The sequence below is a fragment of the Pelophylax lessonae genome, assembly GCF_965119305.1.
Source record: "Pelophylax lessonae genome assembly, chromosome: 5".
Lineage (NCBI taxonomy): Eukaryota > Metazoa > Chordata > Amphibia > Anura > Ranidae > Pelophylax > Pelophylax lessonae.
The window spans coordinates 82455545-82481574 of NC_138772.1; the positions used below are offsets into that span (position 1 = coordinate 82455545).

Sequence of the window (26030 nt, forward strand, 5' to 3'; positions counted from 1 at the left end):
CCAGTTTTAGTAAATCAACTCCATAGTGGGGAGGATTTACTAAAGTTGGAGAGTGCAAATTAAGGTGCAGCTCCCAATAAAAACCAATCAAGTCAAAGCTTATTGGAGCAAGCTGAAGTTAGAAGCTGATTGGCTACCATGCAGAGCTGCACCAGATTGTGAACTCTCCGGATTTAGTAAATCAAACTCATTGTACCTGTGCTATTTACAAAGTGGCTGAATTTCTGCCTTACAAGGTGCTTATATTATATGTACAGTACAGTAATATTATCATATGAAGGTGAGCTCCGTGTTAGGCATTACACTGGAATTGTCATCAGGAGTGCAATGAATTTAGTTGGCATGACCCCCAAAATGCTTTGGCCCAACCTAATTATTATGGTGCTACGTCTTGTAAAGTTTTCTGTTTGCAATAAAGTTTCACATACAAAAAAAAAAAACATAGTCGTCATTGACTAGCTGTATCTTACGTCCGTGCGCGCTGGCGTCACGAAGTGACAGGTCGGCGCCTGCGCATTGGCGCGTCGGGTAAGGCGGGGCAGCGCATGCGCGCTCCGGCGGCCAGGACGGGAACTGTGTAGTGCGCGTTCCCGAATGTCCGCGCCGCCGCTGCGTCGTGCCGTCTGTGTCTGTGTGTGTGCAGGGGGGGAGATGGACCGCGGGCGCTCGCCCCATTAACACATCCACATACCGAGGAGCGGAGTGCGCTGCCATTGTCCTTCTATTAGATAGTGATAAAGCGGGGTCCCTCCCCCCGCAGTGCCCGAGCCGCACCCGCCCGCCGGGTGTCACTTGTCAGCCGCACTCTCCTCGCCTCCACACCCCACTCACACACAGCATTGATGGTAATGTATGCAAGGAAACAACCGAGACTCAGTGATGGGTAACCGAGCTTCTTCCTCCTCTCTGCTCCCCCCTCCCCTCCTCCTCTTCTCAGGCGGAGCCGCCATTTTTACTGCGAACCCCCCCCCTCCCCCTACTACCCTTTAATTTCCTGCCCGGTGTGATGTCTGACCCCCCTAACCGCCTTCTCTCTTCTCTCCTCACAGCTGTCACGACCGAAGGGACTCCCAACCCTACCAGGTACATGGTGCGCCGCCGCTACTCCAGCTCAGGCTTCGGCCTGGAATGTAGGCCTCAGTGCGGAGATCCCGGGGCTCCCCCTTCCTGCTCAGCCCGGCTTCCGGCTATGGGGTAGGCCGAGGCCTCCTGACTATTACAGCCCCTCACCCGGCCTAGAGCAGTGTATGAGGTGACACCTGGGGACGGGGGATCTGTGTCACCTATCAGTGTTATCCTGGGGAGAGGAGGTGTCACATACACATCAGTCACTGCTGGAGGACTACAAGGACCAGCATGCTGCACTGACACACACGAGTGGGCTTGCTGGTATTTGTAGTACACCAACATTTGGAGCTTTACTGAACTGCTGGTAGTTGTAGTACACCAGTACATAACTCCCTGTCATAGGAGATCTGTGTCTCCAGCTGGGGAAAGAGGCTTCAAAATATTAGATTATAATTTTAGGCTAGACCTGGGGAAAGCTGATTCTGCTGGAAGACATGATCCAGCTTAGAGGAGTGTGCTTGCTGGTAGTTGTAGTTCCCCAGTACTTGGATCTTACTGAACTCCACTTCCTGTTAGTGTCATCCTGGCACAGGGATCTCCAACCTATGGCCCTCCAGCTGTGGTGGAACTACACATCCCATGAGGCATTGTAAAACCCTGACATTCACAGGCATGATGGGAATTGTAGTTCCTGAACAACTGGAGGGCCGTAGTTTGGAGACCCCTGTCCTAGTTGATTATTATATAGTAAAATGTAATCCTGGTCAGAATGTCATTAGTCTATAAGAATAAAATATTAGGATAGGCCTCAGGAGAGCACGTTCTGCTGGAGGACTACATGATCCAGCTTGCAGGAGTTTGCTTGCTGGTAGTAGTTGTACCCCAGTACTTTGCGTTTACAGGTGATGAGTTTTCAGTGCAGTAGATTTAGAATTAATATGGGTCTGGGAAAAGCGTGTTCTGCTGGAGGACTACATAGTCCGTGATTGGTTTAGATGAGCATCCATGCAGGTAGTTGTAGTGCCCCAGTATTTGGATCTCACTGAATTCACCTTCCTGTTAGTGCAATCCTAGTAGATTATTATATAGTAGAATTTTATCCTGGTGAGAAAAAGTCATCAGTCTATAAGAATAAAATATTAGGATAGGCCCCAGGAGAGCACAGTCTGCTGGAGGACTACATGATCCAGCTTGTAGGAGTTTGCTTGCTGGTAGTTGTAGTACCCCATTACTTTGCATGTACTGTACTTCATGTTACAGGTGGTGAGTTTTCAGTGCAGTAGATTAGAATTAGTATGGGTCTGGGAAAAGCATATATTGCTGGAAGACTACATAGTCCGTGATTGGTTTAGATCAGGGCTCCCCAAACTATGGCCCTCCAGCTGTTGCGGAACTACAGATCCCATGAGGCATTGTAAAACTCTGACACCCTCAGACGTGACTAGGCATGATGGGAATTGTAGTTCCTGAACAACTGGAGGGCCATAGTTTGAAGACCCCTGGTTTCGATGAGCGTCCATGCTGGTAGTTGTGGTGCCCTCAGTACCTTAGAGCTATCTAAACTTCCTGTTACAGGTCATCTTAGTGTCATCCTAGTAGCTTACTTTATATTAGAACTTTATCCTGGTGATAAGTCATCAGTCTATTAGATTAAAATATTAGGCTAGGCCTGGAGAAAGCGTATTCTGCTGGATGACTACATGATCCAGCTTGCAGCATTGGCTTAGAGGAGTGTGCTCACTGGTAGTTGTAGTGCCCCAGTTTTGACAGCTCTGTAGTTGCTCCCTGAATCTAGCTTCCTGATACAGGTGATCTTAGTGTCATTTTAGTGGTTGAAAGAAATGTATCTTGGTGAGAATAAAAGGCCCCTTTTACACAGGGAGGACTCCATTCCAATCAGCGGGGGGGATCCTCTCCTAGTTTGAAGCAGAGCAAGCTTATGACACATCCGTGTTCTCCCAGTTTCTGCAGAGCAGACAGGGACAGAGCCCACTCTGCCCCATTGGCGGCCGGGTGTAAATAGACTCTGCTGTCAATTTGCTCTGGACTACCTCCAATCCAACCTTAGTAGACCAGATCAGAGGTAGACAGGTGTAAACAGACATAAGTCCCTTTACACTTGCCGGTCCATAGGGATGGATGGACAGTCCCATCAGGTCCAACTGAAAAACTGAAAGTGCATTTTGCTCAAGGACTACATGATCCAGCTTGTAGCACTGGCTTAGAGGAACGTGCTTGCTGGTAGTTATAGTACTAGTATATAGTATAGTAGTTATAGTACCCCAGTACTTTGAGCTTGCTGAACTTCTTGTTACAGGTGATCGTAGTGTCCCTGTGAGGACAGATCCTTCAGTGTAGTAGATTTAATAGTATGGTCCTGGGGAAAGCTGATTCAGCTGGAGGACTACATTGTCCAGTGTGCAGCAATGGCTTAGAGTAGGGGGCTTTCTGGTAATTGTAGCACCCCAGTTGTGGTAACTGTAGTTGGTGCTCACCGAACCTAACTTAGTTTTGCAGGTGATCTGAATGTCATCCTAGTGGTTTACAGGGTTTTATCCTGGTGAGGAAAGGTCCTCAGTTTGAGGTTAAAATATCAATATACTCCTTGGGAAAGCTAATTCTGCTTGAGGACTACATAGCCCAGCATTGGCTTAGATGAGTGTGCATGCTGGTAATTGTAGTACTCTGGTATTTAATACTCTGGGAACCAAACCCCTTTTTACAGGTGATCTTAGCGTTATCCTATTGCTCTCCTGAATTTTATTTTGGTGAAGAGTCTTCAGGGTATTAGGGTAACCTAGGTGTAGAGCTGAAGAAAGCTGACCCTGTTGGAGAACTACATGTTCCAGCATGCAGCATTGATGCAGTGTGTGTGCTTGCTTGTAGTTATAGTGTCAGTTGTGGTACCTCTGTAGTTGATGCTTGCTGAACTGATCTCCCTTTTACAGGTGATCTGAGTGTCATCCTAGTGCTTTCCAGAATTTTATCCTGATGAAATTAGTTTTCGTGGAATTAGAGTAACGTAGGTGTAGATCTGGAGAAAGCTGACCCTGTTTGATAACTACATGGTCCAGTATGCAGCATTGACCTAGAGGAGCTTTCTTGCTTGCGTTTGTAGTTCCCCACTGGTGATACCTCTGCAGTTAATGCTCATTCAATCAAACTCCCTGTTACAGGTGGTCTCAGTGTCCATCCTAGTCGCTTAAAGAATTTCATCCTGGTTTGAAAAAAAAGTTAAGTTTATTAGATTACAATATTAGTACAGGTCTGGGGAAAGGTAATTCTGTTTGAAGACCAGATCCAGCATTGCCTTATAGGGGTATGCATGCTGGTATATATAGTATTCTAGTAGTTAGTACGCTCTGATCTCTCTGATACAGGTGAGCGGAGTGTCACCCTAGTAGTTTTCAAATTTGTTTCCTGGTAAGAAGTCCTCAGTGTATTATATTAAGTTATTAGTTTAGGTCTGGGGAAAGCCGATTCAGCTGGGGTACTACATGGTCCAGCGTGCAGCATTGACTTAGACTAGGTGGCCTGCTCATAAATGTAGTGCCCCGGTTGTGGTACCACTGCAGTTGAACATGGACACAAATTCCCTGTGACATGTGATTTGAGTGTCATCCAAGTGGTTTACAGAATGTTATCCTGATGAGAAAAGATTTCAGTGTAATAGAAAAAACGGGAGGAAAGCAGGTTCTGCAGGAGAGCTACAAAGTTTGGCATGCAGTATTATCTTTAGGCTGGGTTAACACCTAATACGGATGTGGCTCACAGCAGGGGTCCAGTGCGTCCCTTTTCTCAATTTCAGTGACAAATCGGGCCCAATTTTTGCCTCAATTCGGACCTGTAAAGGAGCCAAAGACGTATAGGACCCCTGTGCTATCCGCTCCGCAGCTGCCACGGAGATGAAAACCAGCTCAATTGAGAGCCAGACACTCTCCTGCCATGTGAATTGGATGCGGGGAAACAGGCATCCAGTTTGCACTAGTGTGAACCCAACCTTAAGGACTTAAAGAAGTGATCATGCTGGTAATTGTAGTACTGCAGCATTAAATAGTCACTGAGCCAAACTCCTTGTTACAGATCATCAGTTTTATCCTAGTGCTTTTCAGACTTTTATCTTTGTGAAGAGAGAATCATCCAGGTATTGGATTAAAATAATTGTATAGGCCATACTGGAAGTTATAGTACCCCAATTTTTAGAGGTTACGGGACCCAACTTTTAGTATTGGTATAGGCCTTAGGAAAGCTGATCCTGCTTCAGAATGACATGGTCCAGCATTGGTTGAAAGGGGCAGGCATGCTGGTTATTATAGTACCTCACACACAATACTGACTGAAACAAACTCTGCAACAGGTGATCTGAGTGTCCTGGTGGTTTTCAAAACCTTTTCCTGATGAGGAGATAGCCTTCATTGTAGTTGATTTAATTATTAGTATAGACCTGGAAAGTGGATTCCACTGGAAGATTACATGTGGCACTTTTCCACTGCATGGAACCGAACGGTTCGGCTCGCTTTTGTGCTTTTCCACTGCTGGTACCGCATGGTACGGTGTAGGAACGGTTCGGTACGGTACGGCTGCGCTTTTCCACTGCATGGAACCGAACGGTACGGCTCTCAAAAACAGTACCACCTCGATTGTGGTTCCAACAGGTACCATACCCGGTACCATATCCCACAATCCTTTGCATGCAGTCACTACTAGCCACTGATTGGTCAGAGAATCCCACCCACCCCGTTGTTATCCCACCCACTTCACTTTAGTACTACTTTAGTGGAAAAGCAAACCAGTACCGAACCGTTCCAACACCGTACCATGCGGTACCAGTAGTGGAAAAGCAAGCAGGGCCGAGTAGAGCCGAGCCGGTACTTGCAGTGGAAAAGTGCCAATGGTCCAACATGCAGCGTGGCTTATAGTAGTGTGCTTGCTGGTAATTGCAGTACTGCAGTTGTGATACATTGTAGTTGATGCTCATTGAACCCAGCTCTTTATTGGAGATTATCTGAGTTGTTCCCCTGTGGTGTACAGAATTTTATCCTGGTAAAAAGGGGGTATTAATTTAAAACTACATACACATACAATTTTTGTTGTTAGATTTCCTTTAGATTTACCTTTAACTATGTAGTGCAAGGACTTTCCTGATTGCATACAAATTGAAAGTGTTTAGATTTGACCTCATATGGTGTTGGTAAATCTAAAGGAAAGTTATTCATAAAAGCAGCCTTTTTCGACCATGGTTCTATGGAACCCTAGGGTTACTCTAGAGATTGCTTGAGGTTCTTGAGCAAAGGGCTATTTCCACCTCCCAGATAAGTTTACACTGACAACAATGATCTGTTTACCCACCTGTAAGAGGGGAGATTCTTTCTACTGACCAATTTTAAAGAACCTTCTTCCCAGTGGTCATCACACTAATGTTCAGGCTGTAGATAAGCAATTAATAGAAGGGGTTCCCTAAGACCATTACATTGTTTCAAGGGTTTCTCCATGTTAAAAAGGTTGGGAAAGGCTGGATTGGATTTAGTCCAGTCTTGGAAAGTGGATTTTGCTGGAGAACTACATAGCCCAACCTGTCACATTGTCTAAGTGTGCATGCTGGTAGTTTTAGTACTCCAGTATTTGGCACTTACTGAATCATGATGATCTGAGTGTTGTCCTAGTAATTTTCAGAAATGTTATCCTGGTGAAAAAAAAGTATTTGGAGTATTAGATAAAATAATTATAGACCTGGGGAAAGCAGATTCTACTGGAGGACTAGATGGTCCAGTATTGGCTTAGAGGGTGCATGCTTTTAGTTGTAGTACCTCAATATTTAGAGGTTACTGAACCAAACTTCTGTCATCGTTGTCATCCTAGAGGTTTTCCTTGGTGTTAAGGAGTCTTCAGTGTAAGGCTTCATGTACAGTACAGCTTTTTTTTTGCCAATGCACCTAAACTCTACTCCATTAAAGCCAATGTGTCCATGTACACATAGGCTTTTAGGATCTTTTAGGAGCTGCTGCAGTTAGGGGAGGTTCAACCTCCCTCTCCTGAACACGGAAGAATCATGTTCAGTGTAGGAATGTTTTGACTGCTGGCCGCAAATGCGGCAATATTGTGGCAAGTTTTTGCCGCATTTTGCGTTCTCCATTGGCCATAATGGACTATGTGTACATGAAGCCTAATAGATGTAATTATTAGTGTATACCTGGAAAAAGCGGTTACTGCCGGAGGACTACATGGTCCAATGTGCAGCATGAACTTCCAGTAGAGTGCTTGCAGGTAATTTTAGTTCTGCACTGTCTGTTATATGTCATCCTGGTGGTTTAGAGAATTTTTTCCTTATGAGAAAAGTCTTTAGTGTAGTAAATTTAATTTAGTATATGCATAGGGAAAGCTGACTCTGCTGGAGAACTACATAGTCCAACATTCAGTATTGTCTTGGCAGTGTGCTTATGGATATTTATAGTCTCCCAGCACATAATACTGAACCGAACTCCAGCTACATGTGATCTGAGTGTCCTGGTTGTTTTAAAAAATGTTTATTTGGTGAGAAAAGCGCCTTCAGTTTCGTGCATTTCAACAGTATAGGCCTTGGGAAAGCTGATTCTGCTGGAAGGCAGTGAATTTTGCTAGCAGCTATAATAGCCGCTAGCCATAATTGTGAGTAAATCTGGCAGGCTGGTTGTACCAAAGTTGAATAATTCGATCAACTTGGTACATTCAGCCTGCCCAAACACAGTTCAAAATTTGAACAGTCTATGACTTATGGCCTTAGAGGAGTAGTGTGCATAATGGTAATTGTAGAACCCCAGTTGTGGTACTTTTGTAGTGTATGCTTACTGAACCCAACTTTCTGATACAGGTGATTGGAGTGTCCTAGTGGTGATCAGCATTAGGTGGTCATCAACAGCACTTCGATTATCTCGCCACCATACCGATCGACTTGTGTGTCCCACTGCCATCTCATTAAGTTATGGCCGGTGAATTGTAGTTTAAAATCCCAGTAAATGTCCCATCCTAGGTTTATATTAATGTATTGGATATCTATTCAGCCTATCATGCTCAATTGATTTAGGATAGTGGGGGGTCAACTCACAAGGTATGGGGGGCGGGAGGGCTCAACTGTGGCCCCTAACATCGCCCCTAGGCGGCACTTAATAATCATATCTGATGCTACAGAAGACTTCAGACTGTGGATGTGGAACTACAAGATCCAGCGTGCAGTGTTGGCTCTGGTAATTAGCCCTTCCTGCATCCCCACTATAGCTGTTAGATTATGTATCTCACTATTCATTAGGTTATAACTGGTAGGTTGCAGGCCTAAATTTCAGCCCTGGCTTGTTTACACTGGTGTTTACCTGAGATTGAAATGCACATCAAACTTGGGTCATCAGATTTCCCTCGCTGGTACAGTGTGTACGGTTCTGAAGCTGCCTCCATGTCATATTTTATTTTCATCTGTGTTGCAGGCAAGCAGGTCAGATGCAGCTTTTATGCTTTTGAGCAATGCTGTGTTCAAACACTGAAGCTAGCGTTAGACAGCAACTCCCACAAATGCAAACTCTGTATGTTAGATTGGTAAAATTGAAGTTATTAGAGACCTGTGTAGCCTAGCACAGTGGTCCTCAACTCCGGTCCTTGGGCCCACTAACAGGCCAGATTTTAAGTATTACCTTGGGGAGATGCAGACTAGAATACTGCAATGAGATCACCTGTGATGTAATTTGGTTATCTTGCAAACCTGGCCTGTTAGTGGGCCCCCGAGGACCGGAGTTGAGGACCACTGGCCTAGCATGTCCAGCTAATGCTGGTTATTGTGAGCAGTTTGACAGTTCCCTCACATTCTGTACCTAACTTTCTACTGGAGAATCTACAGTATATCATCCAACTGCATGTTATTTAGCTTTGTTTTCCATGGGGAAATATATTAATTTGTAGCAGTGCGACTTATTACTATCACTATAGAAATAGACGAAAGTGAAATTTCTGGGGAAATAAAATGTCCCGCATGCCAGATAGTTTTAGGGGCTGCTTTAGTATCTCTGGCAATTTTTTTGAATTAGGAAGAATAAAATGGTTAACGTTAAACTTTTTTTTGTTTAAAAGTGCACAAAAAAAACTGGTTGCTAAAAGCACACCTTTCTTATTTTAACCACTTTACCACGAGAGGATTTTGCTGTCTTACGTCTGGGCCACTTTTTGCGATTTGGCGCTGTGCGACTTTAACTGACAATTGTGCGGTCGTGCGACGCCATACCTAAACGAAATTTACGTCCTTTTTTTCCCACAAACAGAGCTTTCTTTTGGTGGTATTTGATCACCTGTGCGATTTTTACTTTTTGCGCTATGAAAAAAAGAGCGTAAATTTTTTAAAATTTGTGGCCAATTTGTTTTCTGCTATCTATGTTTGGTAAAAAAATTCACAATAAGCGTATTTTGATTGGTTTGCGCAAAAGTTATTGCGTTTACTAACAAAGGGAAAGATTTCTGTCATTTTTGGTGTTTTTTTTTAACGCGTAATGGCGGTGATCTACGATTTTTTTTTTTTTTTTTGCGGGACTGCGACATTGCGGCGGACAGATCGGACCCTTGACTGACATTTTTGACACTTTTGGGGGTACCAGTGACATTACTGCAGTAATCAGTGCTATACATATGCACTGTTACTGTAAAAATGACACTGGCAGGGAAGGGGTTAATTTTATTGGAGAGGGAGGGGTTAATGTATGCCTGGTGCTTACTGACGTGTAGGGGGGGGAGGTGACTGAGTGACACAAGGACAGATCGCAGGTTCAGCTATGCTGAACCCTGCAATCTGACCCTGCCTGTCACTTGGGAGATCCGCCCGCTTTGTTTACACAAGCAGGCGGATCTCCACACTAGATCCCCGACGATCGGGGAAGAGCAGCGGCGATCGCCGCTGCTCCTCCCCTGGCCCGACTCCCGCTGTTACTGAATACAGCGGGAGCGAGCCTCCGGTGGCCCGCGCGCGCCGCCGAGAGAGGGGAGTGTATGACGATGTAGCACTACGCCGTCAGATGATAACGAGCCACTTTGCCGCAGTAGTACTACGGTACTCAGACGGCAAGTGGTTAAACACGCTTTTTCTTATTTTAACATAGGTAAAAACCTAATTTCTAAGAGAACATCACATACAGTGGATATACAAAGTCTATACACCCCTGTTAAAATGTCAGGTGTCTGTGATTTAAAAAAATTTTACAAAGATAAATCCTTGAACTTTTTCCACCTTTAATGTGACATATAAACTGTACAACTCAGTTGAACAACAAACTGAAATCTTTTAGGTGGAGGGAAGTAACAATAAAAAAACGAAACTATGGTTGCATAAGTGTACACACCCTTAAACTAATGCTTTGTTGAAGCACCTTTTTGATTTTATTACAGCATGGCACATCTTGACTTGGCCCCTGTTCCAGCTGAAGAAACAGCCCCAAAGCATGATGCTGCCACCACCATGCTTCACTGTGGGTATGGTGTGTTTTTGGTGATGTGCAGTGTTTTTTGCCCCAAACATATCTTTTGGAATTATGGCCAAAAAGTTCAACTTTAGTTTCATCAGAACAGAACACATTTTCCCACATGCTTTGGGAGACTTTAGATGTGTTTTTGCAAATGTAGCCAGGTTTGGAATTGATGTGTTGGGCGCTTCCATCTTGCCACTGTGTTCCATGTTATATCTAATGCCTTGGAAATTATTTTGTAGCCTTCTGACTAATACCATTAACAATGCGATCCCTCTGATGCTTTGAAAGCTCTCTGTGGCCCATGGCTTTTGCTGTTGGATGCAACTAAGAAAATGTCAGGAAAGACCTAATAGAACAGTTTAACTTTATTTGGGGTTAATCAGAGGCACTTTAAATGGCAGGTGTGTACTGACTCATATTGAACACGAGTTTAACTGTGATTGGCTTAACTCTGAACACAGCTACATCCTCAGTTATCAGAGGGTGTGCATACTTATGCAGCCACATTATTTTAGTTTTTTTACTCCCACCCCGCCTCAAAGATTTTAGTTGGTACAGTTTATAGTTCACTTTAAAGGTGGAAAAAGTTCTGAAATTAATTTTCTTTTTTAAATCACAGAAACCTGACATTTTAACGGGCGTGTAGACCTTTTATTTCTACTGGAGCTCCTTAGCTGTCGAACAACTGAAAAAACATCTGATGTTAAATAATTGGTATGAAGCAACATCCAAAACTTAGGCTGCAAGGCTCAGGGCGCATCATTAAGATGTGTTGTACTTCTTTTAGTGGTACCCACATCAAATATGAAGTAGTCCTGCTGAAATGGGATGTTTCCCAGCAATCTTAAAATGACTCAATAATGAGAAAACTACAGGGGCTGCCATTCTTGTATATATTGTATGTATACTTGTTCTGAGGCAATGGCATTTATAGTGGAGCTAAAGTAATAAAAAATACCTTTTTCTAGCCTTCTGATGCCCGCAAGGCACCTTCCCTGTCTTCGGCAGTCTTGTCTTCACACCCGCTCAGTGTAAATTCTACAAAGGATTGGGAACAGGCAGGTAAGTGTATTTTATTGCAGAAGAGATGTTGTGTTTTGTCTTCTGCAATAAAGAGCCTGCCTGTTCGCAATTTTTTTTTTTTCTTTTTCAACTTTAGTTTTACTTTAAGCCAAAGCCTCAGTATGACAGCCAGAGAGATGGCATTCTCAAAAGGAAAGGTAGACTCTTAAGTTAGTATTATCTGGATTGCTTATTTGAGGATTTCCTGCTGAGATGTAAGCTAATTTAGGGCTTTTGTATATAGACATGTGTTTTGCTTCTGGCTTATGCTTGTGAAGGATCTGGAATGTGACTTTCTCCATGTAGCGACACTAGACTAATCACAAAACGCGGTCACACCAGAAGAATCCATAGGTATGCATAGGCTGAGAGATAAGTGACTAGTAGAATGGAGCTGCAGGAAGGTGATGGAAAGGCAAGTATGTCTTACTTCAGAAAGGAGATTACAGTGAACCTTTTACTCAAAAGCGTGTTGGATGCAAAACAGAGGTCTGGTTTAAAGAGTAACTCCACTTTTGTTGAGAAAAAAAAACATTCCCCTCTGGTTGATCTCTGTACATTAGGATTTTAACAAACTTTGTTGCAGATTTATACATACTGTTCTGAAGAAATCATTGTCTGTGTCCATGTGGGAAGTGTAGCTAATGGGAGTGGTTTCATAATTATAAATCAGCTGGTGCACTTGCAGGGCTCTAATGAGGAAAAGTGCAGGGTCTGCATCCCTTTAGACGTGATTTCCTATTTTGTTACAGGGGATGCCTAATATCTGACTTGTATCTTAAGGCGCTTTTCCACTGCATGGAACCGAACAATTCGGCTCGCTTTTGTGCTTTTCCACTGCTGGTACCGCATGGTATGGTGTAGGAACGGTTCGGTACGGCGGCGCTTTTCCACTGCATGGAACCGAACGGTACGGCTCTCAAAAACAGTACCTACTCGATTGTGGTTCCAAGAGGTACCATACCGGTACCATATCCCACAATCCTTTGCATGCAGTCGCTACTAGCCACTGATTGGTCAGAGAATCCCACCCACCCTGTTGTTATCCCACCCACTTCACTTTAGTACTACTTTAGTGGAAAAGAAACCGTACCGTACCGAACCGTTCCAACACCGTACCATGCGGTACCAGCAGTGGAAAAGCAAACCGGGCCAAGCAGGGCCGAGTAGAGCCAAGCCGGTACTTGCAGTGGAAAAGTGCCATTAGTGCACACCTTTGGGAAAATCAGCCAATCACAGAAGTAGGAAATAGTTTCTGGGGGCATTCTGAACACAGAATGTATACAGAACACCTCCAGGTAGCCAATTGCATTTTACAGAAGATCACAGAGCTGCAGATTGGAAAGGATTTTTTTAATAACTTTCAATTACAATATGACTTGGGTAACAATTGCATATACTATAATAAATATATATAATTTTTTATTTGCTATTTTTTTTCCCCATGAAAGAGTTACTCCTTAAATCTGGTTTGCTAGTTTTGGTTATTGCACTTTGCACATCGTTCATGCTGTTTGCAGTTTTATTGGGTGAGCTCATTTATTTGCTTTGTCCAAGATGCTGGATCCTAGCCTTTATTTTTGTTCTTTACTTGAATATAAATGCTAGAATCTAATTGGTTAATATGCTCCCTTTTTTAGATTGAGCATTAGTTTATCATGCATCTCAGTCTAAACTGATTTAGCGCTAAGTAAGAACCCAAATCTACTGGGCAACTGTGTGTCCAAGAATTTAGCATTTCCAGATTGTACAGATCAGCAGTTTCAAACTTCCATCTTTAAATTTTACCTATAGGTAAGTCTTTAATGAGGCTTACCTATAGGTAAATCTCTCCTAAACTTGCACCGTTTAGGAGATATTTACTGTGCATGCAGCTAGTGACATCACTGGCGCATGCGCTTTAAAGGAATGGCCAGTCAGAGCCAGAGTCCGAACCAGGAAGAAAGACGGGTGAATATAGAAACAGTCTCCTGGGAAGACATCGCATCGCTGGAATGCTTTGTTTTGAGGGAAGTTTCCCATAATGTGCTAGTATACGATGCATACTAGCACATTATGCCTTTGCCTTGCAGACAAGGAGAAAAAAAGAAAACCTGCAGCAGTTTACAACCGCTTTAAAGACCAAAGAAAAGCCAATACTTTCATGCTAAACAGTGTTCTCTTCCACAAATCAACAGAACGTTACTGCTGGTCCATACTTGGATTTCTCTAGATATTGAAATTTAAAGAATGCGTGGTTTTGCTTTTTATAATCAATGACCTATCCCCAGTATTTTTCTGCATTTCATTAAATGTACACCTATCTTTATAGAGATGAAAATTCCAGATTCGCCGATAAGACTATCATTACAGACTGCCAGTAATTGGTATGCAAGATTCTTGAGGCAGTTAGCTAACTTTACTGGAGCAGGGGAATTGGGATTTCTTCATGATTCTAGTTTCGATTGTAAAAAATAAAAAAATATATATATTTTTTTTTCGAATGCAATTGACAGTAAGAGTGGCCACAACATTTGTCTAATAAAACAAGGGAAGAATAACAATGTACAGCTTGCTAACAAAGTAGCAGTGCTGGGTCCAGGGGTGAATCTTAAGAAGCACTTGGATGGATAGTGGTCGATCTAGTAGTTAAAAGGTAGAGGAAAAGGTGAGGCTTCAGTCAATAGAATATTAAACATATTACATGTTAGATGGAGGTGGGAAGACATCAGTTGAAGGGTCATTGAGAAAACAGGCTCTTAAAATAACATAATAGCTGATGTGACCAATCAGTTTCCATCCTTAGCTTATCTTATATTCAGAGATTATGGTAATCAATGGCATTAATCGTGATTTGGATTAAAAATCAGTTACTCAAACGTTAGTCATTAGACTCTTAACCCTTAAATGGTGATTGAAGAAATTAGAATCCAAGTATTGTTTTCTTGCGTTAGTGAATTTTTATATAGCTATGTTTTTTTTTTTTTTTTTTCTTTTCAGACTCTTAAATATTCATCAAAGGGACACCCAAGCAGTGGTGATCACCGTCATGACAAAATGCGAGACTCTGCAGATCCATCTCCCCCAAACAAGATGCGAAGATCAGACAGCCCTGAAAAATATGCTGACAGTGTTGGACATGGGAAGGCCAAGAGTATGCACATTCACAGGGTCCGAGAGAGAGATGGAGGTAGGTTTCAGTCTTGACTGAATAAAAAAAATCTTCACCCCGAATGGATAATTTCAAAGTGTTTAGCAAACTTAATTGAAGAACCTTGAAACAGAACTCCAGGATTTCTTTTTTTTTTATACTTGCATTGGTCCATCCTGGCTCATTGTAAGTATCCATACTATGAGTAATATTCAGAGGTCCGCTGGGGGTGCTGAAATTAACGGTAGCAGTTCGGGCTGCATACAGTACTAGCCATGATCTTCTGTATGCTGCTCCTGTGTCTTCTCCTCTGCACAGCAAACACAAGAAGTTTGTAGCGATCTCTGTATGTAGAACGGACTACAGAGATCTTTAGCATACCCAGTGACCATCTGGAGATCTTTCCTGGATACATTGGTCCAGCTTGGCTTGACTTAACCACTTAAGCCCCGGAAGATTTTACCCCCTTCCTGACCAGGGGGTATTTTGCGATTCGGCACTGCGTGACTTTAACGGACAATTGCGCGGTCGTGCGACGCTGTACCTAAACGAATTTGGCGTCCTTTTTTTCCCACAAACAGAGCTTTCTTTTGGCGGGATTTGATCACCTGTGCGATTTTTTGATCACGCGCTATAAACAAAAAAAGAGCGTAAATTTTGCAAAAATAGCAATATTTTTCCCTTTTTTTTATATGAAATTCCCCCCAAAAAAAAATGTAAAAATCAAAATTTTTTAACATTTTCGGCCAATTTGTTTTATGCTACCTATGTTTGGTAAAAAAAATCGCAAAAAGCGTATTTTGATTGGTTTGCGCAAAAGTTATTGCGTTTACTAACTAAGGGAAAGATTTTTGTCATTTTTGTTGTTTTTTTTTTTAACGCGTAATGGCGGCGATCTGCGATTTTTTTTTTTTTTTTTTTTTTTGCGGTACTGCGACATTGCGGCGGACAGATCGGACCCTTGACTGACATTTTTGACACTTTTGGGGTTACCAGTGACATTTCTACAGTAATCAGTGCTATATATATGCACTTACTGTAAAAATACACTGGTAGTGAAGGGGTTAACTTTATTTGAGAGGGAGGGGCTGTGTGTGTCCCTAGGGGCGTGCTTCTAACTGTGATTGGCTGTGGCTTCAGCTGTATGCAGAGTGATCAACGGATCTACATAGTAGATCCATATGATCATCTCTCATACAGAGGGGAGAATGACAGGCAGCTTGTTTACACAAGCTGCCTGACTTTCTCCCTCTCCCCCGCCGATCGCAGAGTGGCCGGCGGACATCGGGTCCGCTGGTCACACGCGCGGGGGGGTCCGTGACCACGCGGGAGCAGGAGCGCGCCTCCGGCGGCGCGCGCCCGCTCTCTAGACCCTCACAAGCTAGTGACGTAGCCCTACATCACTTTGCCTGTGAGGGGCTGACCGCCGCCGTAGATAGTCGTGCGGCGGTCGGCAAGTGGTTAAGTATGTATGCAAAAAATTATTCCTGAAATTCAGCTTTAACTCTCTTTAGAAGAAATGGATATATACTGTGGATATAAAAAAATCTACACACCCCTGTTAAAATGTCAGGTTTCTGTGATGTAAAAAATGAGGCAAAGATAATTCCAGATTTTTTTTCCACCTTTTTTAATGTGACCTATAAACTTTACAACTCAGTTGAACAACAAACCAAAATCTTTTAGATGGAGGGAAGTAAAAATAAACTAAAATATGTTTGCATGAGTGTGCACACCCCTTAAACTAATACATTGTTGAAGCACCTCTTGATTTTATTACAGCACATTCTTTTTGGGTATGTGTCTCAGCATGGCACATCTGACATGGCAATTTTTACCCATTCTTCTTTGCAAAAACACTCCAAATCTGTCAGATTGCGAGAGCATCACCTGTGGACCTTCTCTTCAGATCACCCCACAGATTTTCAATTGGATTTAGGTCTGGGCTCTGGCTGGACCATTCCAAAACGTTAATCTTCTTTTGGTGAAGCCATTCCTTGATTTGGATGTACGCTTTGGGTTGTTGTCATGCTGAAAATGAAGTTCCTCTCTATGTTCCGCTTTCTAGCAGAAGCCTGAAGGTTTTGTGCCAATATTGACTGGTATTTGGAACTGTTCATAAATTCCCTCTACTTTGACTAAGGCCCCCGTTCTAGCTGAAGAAAAACAGCCCCAAAGCATGATGCTGTCACCACCATGCTTCACTGTGAGTATGGTGTTCGTTTGGTGTGGTGCGGCGTTTTTGAGTCAAACTAATCTTTTGGAATTATGGCCAAAAAGTTCAACCTTGGTTTCGTCAGACCATAACACATTTTCCCACATAATTTTGGGAGACTTTAGAGGGCTTTGATATTTTTCTTTGTAAGAAAAGGCATATGGGGAATACGGGACATTGTCGTCACATGTACCACACAGCCAGTACTTGCCAGATATTCCTACAGCTCCTTTAATGTTGCTGTAGGCCTTTTGGCAGCCTCCCTCACCATTTTTCTTGTCTTTTCATCAATTTGGGAGGGGCGTCCAGTTCTTGGTAATGTCACATATTTTCTCCACTTGATGATTCAGTGTTCCATGGTATATCTAATGCCTTTGATATTCTGTACCCTTCTCCTGACACCTTTTAACAATGGGATCCCTCTGATATTTTGGAAGCTCTCTGTGGCCCATGGCTTTTGCTGTAGGATGTGACTAAGAATGTCAGGAAAGACCTACTAGAACAGTTGAACTTTTTGGGGTTAATCAGAGGCACTTTAAATGATGGCAGGTGTGTACTGACTCCTATCTAACATGAGTTTAAATGTGATTGCTTAATTCTGAACACAGCTACATGCCCAGTTATGCAACCACATTTTAAAATTTTTTTTTTTACTTCCTCCCCTAAAAGATTTTAGTTTGTTTTTCAATTGAGTTGTACAGGTTATAGGTCACATTAAGTGGAAAAAAAGTTCTGAAATGTTTATCTTGGTCTCATTTCTTTATATCACACAAACCTGACATTTTAACAGGGATGTGTCGATTTTTTTTTATATCCACTGTACCGAACTATATCCTTTACTGGAAATGGCTTGGTCTGCCGTCATGATCACCAGCTGAGCTATTGTAGTTTTGTAATAAACAAGAGGATCATCTGCATCTTTGGCTGTTAAATCAGTCTCTCAGCGAAAATGAAACTCCGACTGCTGGGACTGTGCTGGGACTGTCCTCTTTGTGCTCTACTGAGATGTCTGAGAAAATTAGCGAGTCAATCCACAAAGTAGTAAGTTAGGTTTCTGGAGGAATTCTTTATTAGCACTGTGTATAGAATGCCCTCAGTTAAGCAGATTGAAAGAATGTTACATTTTAATTGGTTGACAGTTAAAGAAAATGTTGAATTGCTGTGCGCCCAGATTTTTTCCCCCTACTCCAAACCACTTTTTTCAGCTTTGATGTCACATTTATTGCAAGACCAGCAGTCTGAGGCGAAGGCCTGCCCCAATTTCGAAGTGTGGTGGAAAGAACCCTCTTCCCCTTAATACAATTGGGGAGATGCGGGGTCTTTGGGTGCTATGGGATTAGGATGAGTTGGTGGTAAAGTTCAGCTTTAATGTTGTGCAATTGTCTGCAAACCACACGCTGGGTTCAGGGGGACCCCAGCGGTGAGAAGTCCCGACGATATAGTTTCTCTTTTTTAGATTTACCTCTTTGAGAGCCAGATACCTGCTTTGAAGCAGCAGTCTGCAAGTAAAAATTGTGTCGTGGTGCCTGGGCTTTTGTAAGCTGTCCATTTGCCTCTCAGTGACCGACGGTGCTAAAGCCAAAAGACAGCTACAGTGCGGTCATCTGGTTCTGATCACAGAAATAACAGCTGATCACATGTAAACAAATGCAGATCACCAACATTTCCTTTCCTCCACGCTGTCAGTGTGAGAAAAGGAAAGCGGATAACTGACTATGGAGCAACATCAGTGCTAATCAGTGACCATTAGTGCAGCCTATAAATGCCCATCAGTGAAGAAACATTTCTGCAAAGTCTTATACCAGAAATGAAGAAAAAAGGGTGTTTTATTTATATTCTTTTTAGAATTTTCTTGTTTTGCCCAAAGAAACCCCAGAGGTGATTAATTTCCACCAAAAGAAAGCTCGATCTGTCTCAAATATAAATTGCATATGGGTTCAGTGTTACATGACCACAAAATTGACATTCAAAGTGTGACTGCGCTGAAAGTTGACAATTGGCAGTTACAGGAATGGGGTGAAAGTTCCCGGTAGGGATGTGGTTAAAAAAAATGGCTTTTAACTTTGTTAGCTGGCTTCTAGATTCAAAGCAAACTTGTCAAGCCCTGGTGTTAACTTTTTGCATTCCCCAATACAGCAAAGCTCAGACTGGGAGAGAGAGAACCAGGAGAAGGAGCAAATCACTTGCATTGCAGTGCTCATGTACTATCAAGGTTCATGCTGTTAAAAGGACAGAGCAGAGAGACAGATGAGCTTATCAATCTTCTCCTTTCACTATCCTGTCACAGGCTGAGGGAAGGTCAAGTCCTCTAAGTCAGTGGTTCTCAACTCCGGTCCTCGGGACCCACCAACAGGCCAGGTTTGCAAGATAACTAAATTACATCACAGGTGATCCCATTTGCTGCTCTGTGATTGCAGTATTCTAGTCTGCATCTCCCCAAGGTAATACTTAAAATCTGGCCTGTTAGTGGGTCCCGAGGACCGGAATTGAGAACCACTGCTCTAAGTGATAATTAGGTGGCAGAGAAACATCGGTCTCCTGCCCTGCCAGACATGGCTGTGCTGTGGGACAGAAGTGTGTAAATCCCAAGGAGGAGTAGATAGAAAAAACCTTTTGGCAGGTAAAGCCTTTCCCTCGTATGTAATTCACCTGTTTGTTTATCGGTTTGCCTGAAGCTCACTTTTTAGTTTTTTTATAAACTATATATGTTTGAAGATCTTAATTGGGCCTTCACTACAGCCGGTCCTTTCTCTGCACAAGCCAACCCTTGCTCCTTTTAAAATTGAATTGCAAATTATTTAATGTCAGTTATGTAATGGTATTTATAGTCATGTTTGATCATTGTGATATGTATACAAATGTGTGGGTCTTTTTCTAGGGGCTTTCAGTATTTCACTACAGCAAGTCAGTCTTGCTGAACAACAACTGCTGAGATAATGGACTGCATTGTTTGCAACCAATCAGACTTGACTTGAATTTCTGCTTCAGTAAGCAGGATGAGTATGCATGAGCCATGTGTCCTATATTACATTTAAATTTTCATCATAGCCTTCTCAATGGACAACATTTCTGTTTTAATATAAATCCGGTCATAGTGTTCATTGTTCAGTAAGTGTACAAACTTCTTTTCCACGTTCGAGATTCTTTTGTAACACATTTGGAGCCCTTAAATTCCACATTAGTTGCAATATAAAAACAGAATTGTAAAGTGTTGAGCGTAAAGGTATTTCTGAGGCCTCAGCTATTACATGCCAAAGAAAACCAAGGAGCTCTGAGCCCTCGTTCAGTCATGGTAATGCTTTTCGTTTCACACTTGCTGAAAGTATGATCACTGACAGTAATGCAAACCAGCGCACCCATAGCGTTACTGCACGTTTTTACATGTTTAATGCACGTAAAACACACCACAGAGGCCCTCCCAAGAGTTTTATTTTTTCCTACCTCACGGATAGTCCACCTTCCACTTCATTGATATTTGGTCAACACTTGTCATATGCGATGTAAACTCTACAGGCACGTTTACGCCAAATTACCATAGACTGAATGAAAGGAGTTGACAAGCTACATGTAGCTTGATTTTTGCTACACAGCTACGCGAATGCTGCATTTTTTGCAAATTTGAACAGCTTTGGCCGCTGTCCAAATTATCCATTGTAGGCTGCTTTTACTAAGCATTCAAGGAGCTGCAAAAAACGCATTTCACAAGCCTGTTTCTACAGCCAGCGAGAGCAGGGCCTTAGAGACAATGAATCATCTGTCTGGGTTTATATGCACTGCTCAAAAAAATTAAAGGAACACAAGAGTATAGCATCAAGTTAATTAAAACTCCTGTGGTATGGATCTGGTCAGTTAAGTAACAGAGGGAGTGGTTAATCAGTTTCAGCTGCTTTGGTGTTAATGAAATTAACAGGTGCTCTAGATGGGCAACAATGAGGCAACCTCCAAAACGGGAATGATTTTACAGGTGGAGGCCACTGACATTTTTTTCCCCTGACTGTTTTTTCACTATTTTTTGCATTTGATACCCGGAGCCTATAGAGGTTGCACAGGTAGTCCAACTCCTCCAGGATGGCACATCAATAAGTGCCATTGCCAGAAGGTTTGCTGTGCCTCCCAGCACAGTCTCAAGAGCATGAAGAAGATTCCAGGAGACAGGCAGCTACTCTGAGCTGGACAGGGCTGTAGAAGGTTCTTACCCATCAGCAGGACCGGTATCTGCTGCTTTGTGCGAGGAGGAACAGGATGAGCACTGACTGAGCCCTACAAAATGACCTCCAGCAGGCCACTGGTGTGAATGTCTCGGACTAATCAGAAACAGACTTCCTGAGGGTGACCTGAAGGCCCGACCTTCTCTGGTGGGCCCTGTGCTCACTGCCCGGCACTGTGGAGCTTGATTGGAATTTGTCATTGAACACCAAAATGGGCAAGTCTTCCACTGGCGCTCTGTGCTTTTCACAGATGAGAGCAGGTTCACCTGGAGCACATGTGACAGACGTGAAAGGGTCTGGAGGAGCCATGGAGAACGTTATGCTGCCTGTAACATTCAGCTTGACCGGTTTGGTGGTGGGCCAGTGATGGTCTGGGGAAGCAAATCCATGGAGGGACGCACAGATCTCTACAGGCTAGAAAATCGTACCCTGACAGCAATTGGGTGTCAGGATGAAATCCTTGGATTAATTATTGAATCCATTATCAAACCCTATGTTGGTGCAGTGGGTCCTGGGTTCCTCCTGGTGCACGACAATGCCTGGCCTCGTGGCCAGAATATGCAGCCAGTTCCTAGAGAGTGAAGAAATTGTACCCATTGAATGCCCCCCACGCTCGTCTGACCTAAATCCAATATAACACCTCTGGGACATTGTTTCGGTCAATCCGACGCCACCAGGTTGCACCTCAGTATGTTTAGGAGCTCGGTGATGCCCTGGTCCAGATCTGAGAGGAAATACCCCAGGACACCATCCGTTGTCTCATTAGGTGCATGCCTCTGTTATCAAGCATGCATGCAAGTATGTAGGGGCCATACCATTTTGAGTTGCTGCAATGAAATTTCAGCAAAATGGACTTGCCTGCTGCATCATTTTTTTTTCATTTTGATTTTCGGAGTGTCTTTGAATTTAGAGGCAAAGAAAAACAAAGAAAGGGCGCACCGACCTAGCGCATTATCCTCATTAACAGGCTTTATTCATGCAACATATAAAAATGGCTACTCACAAACGTAGGTGAAAATAGATCATATCGAGCTCAGTTGCTCAAATGTCAGGAATAGTCCATAAATTAGTCCATATCCGATAAGATGACGGCTGATGCGTTTCGAGGCTTAACCTCTTCCTCAGAGCGTCAGCTGTCATCTTATCGGATATGGACTAATTTATGGACTCTTCCTGACATTTGAGCAACTGAGCTAGATATGATCTATTTTCACCTATGTTTGTGAGTAGCCATTTTTATATGTTGCATGAATAAAGCCTGTTAATGAGGATAATGCGCTAGGTCGGTGCGCCCTTTCTTTGTTTTTCTAGTATCGGTGGACTACCCCAGTCCGTTTTGGGCAGCAAGACCTTAGCCATCTGAGACGCCAGTTGTGAGTTCCGTGGGGAGTGTGGTCGGGGGGCTTGGATTCCAAGCGCAGGAGAAGGGTGGTATCACCTTATTGTTTTGGAGCAGTGTCTTTGAATTCAGCCCTCTGTAGTTTGATAATTTTCATTTCCATCAAACGATGTGGCATCCTTTCATTCCTAACACATTACCCAGTCCATATCCGTATATATATCCAGCATGAGATTTTTCTCCATTGAGATCTGATGTGTTTTCAAAGTGTTTATTTTTTTGAGCAGTGTATGTTTCAATAAATTGAAAGTAATTTTGTTCTCCCTATTAAAAAGTGATTTTAAAGCCGTATTGAACCAAAAGCACATTTTTTTTTAATTTATTTTTTTTATATTGCAGCTTACCAATTCTTAAATGTGATGGCTGAATTGGTTTTTCTTTTTTTAGGCTCTTTTTTTAACCTTGTGATCCTGCCAGTAAGTCTGTGTTGTTTTTCAACAGAACTAGCTGTCTTGCAGATGTTGCAGTTAGAGGAATGAGACAAACCATATACCACTGACATGTAAAAACCTTTGTCCCAAAGGGAACGAATCTGTTGTTTTACTTGCTCATAAAGTGCTAGCTGGAGTTTGGTTTCAATTGGTTAGTGTATTTAAATCTGCTAGCGCATCTAACACAGCTAATGATTGGTAAGCGGCAATATATTCTTCTGTATTAAACCCAAAACCAAAAATGTAGCTCTTGGGTTTAATACTATGTAGGTAGGGGGATATTGAAAGTGAGCCTCTGCATATGGGCTTATATGTATTATCCTGCCTAGTACCACAGAAGCTCATATACACATTGCTGTGTAGTCACAGGTTGCATTTATATGGATTGTGAACGGATTTTTGATGCAGACATGAGTCAAGTGACAGAGCATATCGTCTTATGTATAACGCAGGTCTTTGTGTTCCTAAGTATGATGAAATGCACTGTCTGCTGACCTGCCTGACCTTTATTTGCATTAGTCTGTGTGCAGTTGAAGTAATTGCAGCACATGGAGGCCGGCCATACACGGAGCAAATGACTTTCCTGCAACCAGGACCTGTCCTGCCCTTTTCCTATTACAAGGGATGTTTACATTCTTCGTAATAGGACTAGAAGTAATACAAAAAAAGAAAAAATTGAAAGGAAAAGTGTTAAAATATGAAAGTGTGTGTATATAATATATATAATTTTTTCGACACCGTTCTAATCTTTCTGGCTCTATACACCACCACAATGGATTTGAAATGAGACAAACAAGATGTGCTTTAACTGCAGACTTTCAGCTTTAATTTTAGGGTATTTACATCCAAATCAGGTGAATGGTGTAGGAATTGCAACAGTTTGTATATGTGCCTCCCACTTTTTAAGGGACCAAAAGTAATGGGACAGATTAACAATCATAAATCAAACTTTCACTTTTTAATATTTGGTTGCAAATCCTTTGCAGTCAATTACAGCCCGAAGTCTGGAATGCATAGACATCACCAGACGCTGGGTTTCATCCCTGGTGATGCTCTGCCAGGCCTCTACTGCAACTGTCTTCAGTTCCTGCTTGTTCTTGGGGCATTTTCCCTTCAGTTTTGTCTTCAGCAAGTGAAATGCATGCTCAATCGGATTCAGGTCAGGTGATTGACTTGGCCATTGCATAACATTCCACTTCTTTCCCTTAAACTCTCTGGTTGCTTTCGCAGTATGCTTCGGGTCATTGTCCATCTGCACTGTGAAGCGCCGTCGAATGAGTTCTGAAGCATTTGGCTGAATATGAGCAAATAATATTGCTCGAAACACTTCAGAATTCATCCTGCTGCTTTTGTCAGCAGTCATATCATCAATGAATGCAAGAGAACCAGTTTCATTGGCAGCCATACATGCCCACGCCATGACACTACCACCACCATGCTTCACTGATGAGGTGGTATGCTTTGGATAATGAGCAGTTCCTTTCCTTCTCCATACTCTTCTCTTCCCATCACTCTGGTACAAGTTGATCTTGGTCTCATCTGTCCATAGGATGTTGTTCCAGAACGTTAAAGGCTTTTTTTTAGATGTTGTTTGGCAAACTCTAATCTGGCCTTCCTGTTTTTGAGGCTCACCAATGGTTTACATCTTGTGGTGAACCCTCTGTATTCACTCTGGTGAAGTCTTCTCTTGATTGTTGACTTTGACACGCATACACCTACCTCCTGGAGAGTGTTCTTGATCTGGCCAACTATTGTGAAGGGTTTTCTTCACCAGGGAAAGAATTCTGCGGTCATCCACCACAGTTGTTTTCCGTGGTCTTCCGGGTTTTTTGGTGTTTCTGAGCTCACCGCTGCGTTCTTTCTTTTTAAGAATGTTCCAAACAGTTGATTTGGCCACAGCTAATGTTTTTGCTATCTCTCTGATGGGTTTGTTTTGTTTTTTCAGCCTAATGATGGCTTGCTTCACTGATAGTGACAGCTCTTTGGATCTCATATTGAGAGTTGACAGCAGCAGATTCCAAATGCAAATGGCACACTTGAAATGAACTCTGGGCCTTTTATCTGCTCCTTGTAAATGGGATAATGAGGGAATAACACACACCTGGCCAATGGAACAGCTGAGCAGCCAATTGTCCCATTACTTTTGGTCCTTTAAAAAGTGGGAGGCACATATACAAACTGTAATTCCTACACCTTTCACCTGATTTGGATGTAATACCCTCAAATTAAAGCTGAACGTCTGCAGTTAAAGCACATAAGCCAAAAAGATTAGAATTGCGTCAATGTCCCAATATTTATGGACCTGACTGTGTGTGTGTGTGTGTGTGTGTGTTAGATAGATAGATATATATTAGTGCCACCATCCCCTTGTGCTTGCATGCTGAAACTAACCCAAAAGTAGGTCGCACCCGCAGTGTACACAGCGTTCAAACCACACTTGTGAGGCTTCGCCCCGAATGTAGAACCAGAGCAATAATTCTAGCGGAAGAGCTCCTCTGTTACTCCCAACTGGAACTTGTAAAAAGTTTTTAAAATCTAGCCTATGAAGATTTTTAAGTGCTGAAGTTTGGTGCCATTCCACTAATGTGCGCAAGTGTGGCATGTTGGGTATCTATTTACTCAGCATAACATCTTTTACATTATACGAGAGAATGGGCTAACTTTAGTGTTTTTTTAACGTTTGAAAAATTACTGTGCACCGTGAGACATAAAAAAATTGCAATGATCGCCATTTTATTTTCTAGGGTCTTTGCTAAAGGAAAAAAAAAAAAAAAAAAAAACGTTTGGGGGTTCTAAGTGATTTTCTATTTCTTTTTTTTTTTTTTCAACATATTTACATATGTGAGCGAAACGATCTGCACCTCTGAAAGGGTGTGGAAAGAGGAAGACCATTATATAGAAGTAAAACATCTGTAGGAGGATTTGTTTCATCTGCGTATCATCTGAGGTGGTTCTCTTCACTGGGTGTGTGTATATATATATATATATATATATATATATATATATATATATATATATATATATATATATATATGCGTTTACAA

At 42.5% G+C, this 26030-nt stretch overlaps 1 protein-coding gene across 2 annotated transcripts in view; it reads left to right on the forward strand.

Moving 5' to 3' along the window:
- The first annotated feature begins 542 nt into the window (after positions 1-542).
- The window catches only part of WAC (WW domain containing adaptor with coiled-coil), a 120543-nt gene continuing 95055 nt past the window's right edge, over positions 543-26030 (forward strand). For both annotated transcript variants that reach the window (XM_082259695.1, XM_082259694.1), the window contains exons 1-3: positions 543-883; positions 1050-1083; positions 14583-14772. In XM_082259695.1, the coding sequence (XP_082115821.1) occupies positions 843-883; positions 1050-1083; positions 14583-14772 (265 nt within the window). In that variant the 5' untranslated portion in view covers positions 543-842. The remainder of the gene's footprint in view (positions 884-1049; positions 1084-14582; positions 14773-26030) is intronic.